Below are 6,666 nucleotides of genomic sequence, written 5' to 3'. Positions count from 1 at the left end.
CGATCGCTACATCGCCGCCTATAAATGCTACTTAACCGGGCCAACGCCAATTACGCCACCCTGCCAGTGACTCGCAACACACGACTTTGGTCACCCGCCGCGGCCCTCACGGCCCGCTACGTAGCGACCAATCACCCAGCCTCACGTGACACTCACTCAATGGGCAACGCGGACGCCTCTCACAGTCAACGCACAACTCAACGCAACAACCAAATTACGGTTCATCCGCCAGCTTAGCACTTCGCCTGGGTGCTAGGTTAGCACTTTGCCTGGGTGCTAGCTTAGCACTTTGCCTGGTTGCCAGCTTAGCACTTTGCCTAGTTGCTAGCTTAGCACTTTGCCTGTGTGCTAGCTTACCACTTTGCCTGGGTGCCAGCTTACCACTTTGCCTGGGTGCCAGCTTACCACTTTGCCTGGGTGCTAGCTTAGCACTTTGCCTGGGTGCTGGGTTAGCACTTTGCCTGGGTGCCAGCTTAGCACTTTGCCTGGTTGCTTGGTTAGCACGTTGCCTGGTTGCTAGGTTGACACTTTGCCTGGTTGCTAGGTTAGCACGTTGGATTGTCGTTCAGTCATCACCTACTTTAGCTGCTATTTAGTTCACAGGTTGCCGCAAGAGTAATTCGAGACATTAGACTACGTTTGTCGGTTAGGTGAGTAGGTGAGTAGTTACGTGAGTTGATGTGAGTTACAAATGTGACGATCACGGTTGTAGATACGATATCTTGGCAAGCCTTCCGACTTGCGCTGCAGCCAGCAATGATTGCGCCGTTATCTTGTGTGATGACGGTATCCTCAGGTGTGATTTGATGTGGAGCACATCCAGTCTGCCAACCATGACGCAGATGAGGTAGAAGAGGGAGAGTGACCAGAGTGCGAGAACAAGGTAGGTGAACGGTTGTCGGATGATCCAGAGGAATTCGTCGCATTTATCAAATAACTTAGCAAAGCAATTCGATTTCAAGACGTTAACGAGTTGGTGGTAGAAGTTGTGGCAATATCGTTTCCCTTCCACCTTAGACAAAGTTGCAGGGTCACCATGCGTAAATCCGTATTTGTGGAATGCGCTACTTACGCCACGGCACTCTATTATACCTTTGCACTGGCAGTTGTAGTCGACACCATGCTGGCCCTTCTTGCATTTACCACGATGCATACATCTGCTGCACTCCCATTCCTGGCAGGAAATATTTTTGAAGGCCTCAAGTAGACTTCTAAGGTATGCATAAAATGTCCAGGGCAGATACACCGTCCATGACAGATAGAGATTCGTATGTTGGTAGGCAAGATAATAATGCGTATCTATGCCTAGCGTACACAGGTATGGAGCGCAGTACAGCGTGTCGCCGCTTGCACGCAAACAAGTTGATGGGAACATGAGCGTGAACACGTCCGCCTCCGTCGCTGGGAGATGCCTAGTACCGTCGTGACTTCGGTTATTATTATAGGCATTCTTAACGGCAGCAGTATAATCGGAGGGATTATCATGAAGGCTGATGGTGGCTTCCTTGATGGACTTCTCGAATGCATCGCTGAACGATTCTTGAGCGGGCTTCGTGACTGGCTTCCGAGCATTAAGCGCCGCTGCTAGTGACAACGCAAATCCGATATGCTCCGGCAGTGTTGCCGGCGGGCGCGGAGCTAGCGTGAACAGCGATGACAGATAATCGTTAGAGAAGAATGCATCGAGCACCTCGCATAGGTCCGTACCCTTGCGAGTGGAGCCGGAAAAGGCCCTAAACCCGAGAGGCGTTAAACACGGCATCCCTGGTGCGCTACCAGGACACGACTTACACGTTGATTTACATCCAACACTGGTGAGTTGATGAGGCAAGTGACCATATAAGCAATCGGTCAGGTAGGACTGAAGGGGCGACTTTGCTTGGCAAGTTGGTTGGCACGTTGCCTTGTCGTTTGCTTGGCAATTAGGTTCGTCGGTTGAGTGATCTTTGCACTCCCATTTGGCTGACTTAACGTCCTTGCCGAATATGCAGTCGGACCAACCGTTGAGCTTGGCTGTTACGCCGCACTGTTTATGCAGAAAACGAAGACAATGGAGAAGCCGACGAAGGAGATCAGTGATCATCTGCAAACAATCCTCCCCTGAGGAGGGATACTTAAATCCAAATGAATTATTGCAATAGTCGCTGCCGTAGGTGCTGTATGCGTCGCCGTAGCCTACGATGCAAGTGAGAACATCGTGCGATTTGGAACACAGATGTTCCAGTGCGGAGACAACTTCACTGTACGGTATGTTGTTTGGGTACGCTGCTAGGGATTGCGACGCCGGATCGATGAATGTGAACTCCAGCCCGTCGTGCTGCTGTGGCTTTTGCTTAGCTTTGTCAGTAAGTAGTTCACTTATGGTGTCACGTAGCAGCGTTGGATAGACGGCACTGTAGGGTAGACTACAAAACCATATGAGCATATCGTATATGCTGCTTGGCACTTTGGTTGATGACGCAGTGGGTATGTGACACAGTTCGTTGTACTTCTCTGCATGGTGGAACAGACACTGAGTAATATCAAGCAGATCAAAGTTATTACGTTTCATGTGTCCATTTGACTCGCAACTTTTGAGATGTTTAATCCGCTCCGCGTCGGTGAATTGCTGCTCAAGTACTTTCTGGTAGATGTGTTTACCGGTAAAGCTGACGGACGGATGCTTTAATTCACCGTCCTTCGAAGTCTCACTGCTGGCAACGTCAAATCCACACCGCTCCATGAACTGGCCAAACGGATTGCCTTGGCGATTCTCAATCGCACAGCATTGCTTGTCATACCAAGCGCCGTTGCTCTTACACTGCTTACTAAATGTATCGAGATCCTCGTGTACGATGCAAAGGAGCGTCAAGAACGCTTTGGCATATTTTGCTGCGTCGGTCTCGTCGTACGTCAGTCCGGAGTACCGATTAACATAGGCTTTACCTAGCTCTTTGGTCAGCCCCTTGAGTCCCTCTTTGAGTGCCTGAGTAAGCACAGTCGTAGGCTCACCGAATTTGGATGGGTTGAATCCTTCGAAAGCACTTTTGAAAGCGTTCAAATTGTCGCTAAATGTATGATCGTAGCACTGCGAAGTTACAAGGCCACTAAGCAAGTTGTCCAAGGCGTCGTGCACGGGCTTAATAAGTTTCAAGTCAGCCATGAATTCTTTTTGTTCCTTCAGAGCACGAACAAACAGGTTAACTGCCGTATTCAGTATTGCGGCGCTTTGACTGAGGGCAGATTCTCGCTGAGTAGCTAACACAGAGTCAGAGTTGGGCAGAGCATCAATTGGTTTAACGTTAGGAATGAATGTAGTTGCCATTCTGCCCATGAACCCTTTGAGACCCGCATTCAAATCAAGATCTAGAGAATTCGGCAGAGATTGGAATTCCTTCTTCACCCTCTCAGCGAATGATGTGAACAATTCTTTGATAGCGCAAACATAATGCTTGCGGGCAAAAGTGGTCAGTTTGTCTTCGGCATTTTTGATGTCTTTGCGTACCTCTTCTTTGAGTTCTTCGACGCAGTGTCTCTCGGCTGCGGTGGCTTCTTTTCGGACGAAGTTTTCAGCGTTCTGTATGGGACCATGTAACAGCTTGCCTTGCAGTTCGTCGAGATCTTCTTTAAGCTTTGTAAGCGTACCCTTGATGTTGTGTTTCTTAAAAGTGTCCAAGTGGAATTTCGCACCTTCGCCGTGATCCCTCACGGCCTTGCAGAGGGCAGTCAGTTTATTGGTAATTACCCCTAATTGATATTCCGCATCAACTTTGTGTTGCGTGATGTTTGCTAAAGAGGCAGTTATATCCTCTTGAATTTTTAGGATGGCCTTTTCGAGGGCTTGTTTTTTGCCGTTGCCAGTGCCGCAATAAAAAGGAAACTTCTTGGGATTAAGTTCGACTTTCCCTGGAGTGGAATCGTCGTTCGGCAACCGCTCCTCTACGGGTGCCATGAGATCGGACGTGAGGGCATCTCTTAGCTCATCTTCCTGTGATAATGATTTCATATGATGATGCAAATGCTTGTGAAGTTCAATGAGCGCAAATTCCATATTCATACCAACAACGCTGAGGTCTTTAATTTTCTCAAGCCACGGTTGCAACTTATTCTTCTTTAAAGCTTCATTTATTGCCCTAAGCCCCGGTTTACTGCCGTCATAATCACCCTTAGCTGCTTCCATACCGGCCTTCAAAGCACTACCCAGCTTTTCAACATATTCCCTAATCCCCACCTGAATTGCACTTTTCGCGTCATTCAAATCTCCTCTAATCGCGAGGTCCAACTGCCCTACTAACACCTTAGCCTTAGGTACCAATTCCTCAATTTTCTGTTTAACTTCGTTACCAACTTCGAACAGTATCTGAGCCTGTTTCTTCAACGCCTCCGCTGCCTCCTTCATTGGCTTCGGATTCTTATATGAATCACCTTCATTAACTTCTTTAAAAATGAAGTCAATTTTCTCCAACGCTGCATCAATAGCTAATTGTGCCTTATCAATCCACCCCTGCATCTGATTTATGTAGTTAACTAGCGAACCATTGATGCTCTTCAAATCATCTAATATCTCCTGCACCTTACCTTTCAATTGCTCCACCAGCCTATGCACATGATTAGCAATTTTTGCATCTACACCCTCTTTGAGTGTTTTCATCACCTCTTTTACTTTTTTCTCAGCGGACTCGAAGGTCTTCTGCTCCTTATCCGCCACCTGCTCCAGCCGCTTAATCTCATGAGCCACGTTACTGACGCCGTGTTTCACTCTAAGCTGCAACGAGGAATTCAAATAATTAATTGCAATTTTCATGTCTGTTTTTTCAATTTTAGTAGTGAAATTATATGCGTTATTAAACGTGTTATTGAATGTTTTTATCTCGTCTCGAAACATATTCTTAATCTGCTTCTCCGCCGCCTGCACTTTCTCGGGATCTTCACCCTCATTTTCCTGCGGCAATATATTTTGTACCTTGTTCATAAATGCATCACCCACCTGATTTAACAACTCTTCAATGGGCTTCTTAACTTTCTCATTGGAGTCTCTCACTTCTGTGTTGTACTTCCCGATCTCATTAGTCAGACGGGGAAGGAGCGTAGTGAAACCATCGTGCCCTGAGCAAAGATGTTTGTTAATTTCATCACTTACCAAGTTTTGTAATGTTTTTCTACCCACATTGTATGTCTGAGTGTTTTTCACCGCACCAAGCACACCACTCAAAAATCCCATCACCCCGTCACACAGCCTATCCAGGTCAGAGTACACAATGCCAGTGCCATCGTAGCCTTTGGACTCAGAGTTGAAGCCGAGGAATTTTTCGAGGCCGGTGCAAAGATTCTCTAGAAGGTTTTTAGGGTTAATATCAGAAGTTTCAAGATTCTCATAATTTTCACAAAGCTTCTCCACTTCCTTCAAAGCCTCCAACTTGGACTGCAATTTGGCTGACTCAGCAGAGGCAGAGGGGGAAGAAGGAGAGGGATTAAGAGGGTTATTAAGGCTATTAATACGTTGAGTAATTAGAGTAATTTCTTTCTTAACTGCTTCACTAAGCTCACTAATTTTCTGGGTGTCACCAGCCTGGCCAGCAGGCTTGACAGACTCAGAAAGGTTAGTAACATGAGAAGAGTAAAGCTTTTTAAGCTCTTCAGTACTGTTAATTTGAGCGATAATAGCATATATAACGGCTTTCTTAACACTCTCACTTTCACCAACAAAAGCGCCAAGCTGTCCAGCAAGCTGGCCAAGGCTAACAAGCTTGGAGTCAATGTCCTTCAAGGCTCTTCTAGTAGCATCATCAGCAAGAGAATGGTCAGTATCAGCAAGTTATTATAATGCTTAATGGAGGTCATAGCGTTAATTAGACGAAGTAATTCGGCGGATTTGGAGTTAAGGTGAACATGATGGGACATGGCAGTGGCAAGAGGTGGAAGAAGGGGAAGTGAAGGGTGACAAGGCACAAGTTATTGCTATGGTTAATAGAGGTCATAGTGGTATTATGGCGAGGTGATTTGGGCGATGTAGGGTGGGTTAGGGAGCGATGAAGAGTGGATTAGGGAGCGATGTAGAGTGGATTAGGGAGCGATGTAGAGTGGGTTAAGGTGCGATGTAGAGTGGGTAAAGGGGCGATGTGGAGTGGGTTAGGGAGCGATGTAGAGTGGGTTAAGGGGCGATGTAGAGTGGGTTAAGGGGCGATGTAGAGTGGATTAGGGAGCGATGTAGAGTGGATAAAGGGGCGATGTAGAGTGGATTAGGGAGCGATGTAGAGTGGATAAAGGGGCGATGTAGAGTGGATAAAGGAGCGATGTGGAGTGGATAAAGGAGCGATGTAGAGTGGGTTAGGGAGCGATGTAGAGTGGGTTAAGGGGCGATGTAGAGTGGGTTAGGGAGCGATGAAGAGTGGATAAAGGGGCGATGTAGAGTGGGTAAGGGAGCGATGTAGAGTGGGTTATGGAGCGATGTAGAGTGGGTAAAGGAGCGATGTAGAGTGGAGAAAGGAGCGATGTAGAGTGGAGAAAGGAGCGATGTAGAGTGGATTAGGGAGCGATGTAGAGTGGATTAGGGAGCGATGTAGAGTGGATTAGGGAGCGATGTTGAGTGGATAAAGGGGCGATGTAGAGTGGATAAAGGGGCGATGTAGAGTGGAGTAAGGAGCGATGTAGAGTGGGTAAAGGGGCGATGTAGAGTGGATAAGGGAG

At 47.3% G+C, this 6,666-nt stretch overlaps 1 protein-coding gene across 1 annotated transcript; it reads right to left on the bottom strand.

The window, feature by feature from the left end:
- Nucleotides 1-700: 700 nt before the first annotated feature.
- Nucleotides 701-5,200, bottom strand: BBBOND_0001690 (hypothetical protein, conserved; the record flags this gene model as incomplete). Its single annotated transcript, XM_012915010.1, has 1 exon — nt 701-5,200. One exon carries the CDS (start codon nt 5,198-5,200, stop codon nt 701-703), a length of 4,500 nt encoding a protein of 1,499 aa, XP_012770464.1.
- Between the last annotated feature and the right edge of the window lie 1,466 nt (nt 5,201-6,666).

The sequence above is a fragment of the Babesia bigemina genome, scaffold Bbigscaff_62842 (assembly GCF_000981445.1).
Source record: "Babesia bigemina genome assembly Bbig001, scaffold Bbigscaff_62842".
NCBI lineage: Eukaryota > Apicomplexa > Aconoidasida > Piroplasmida > Babesiidae > Babesia > Babesia bigemina.
The sequence above is the reverse complement of the archived record's forward strand: the minus strand, read 5'-3'. Positions and strand labels throughout refer to the sequence as shown.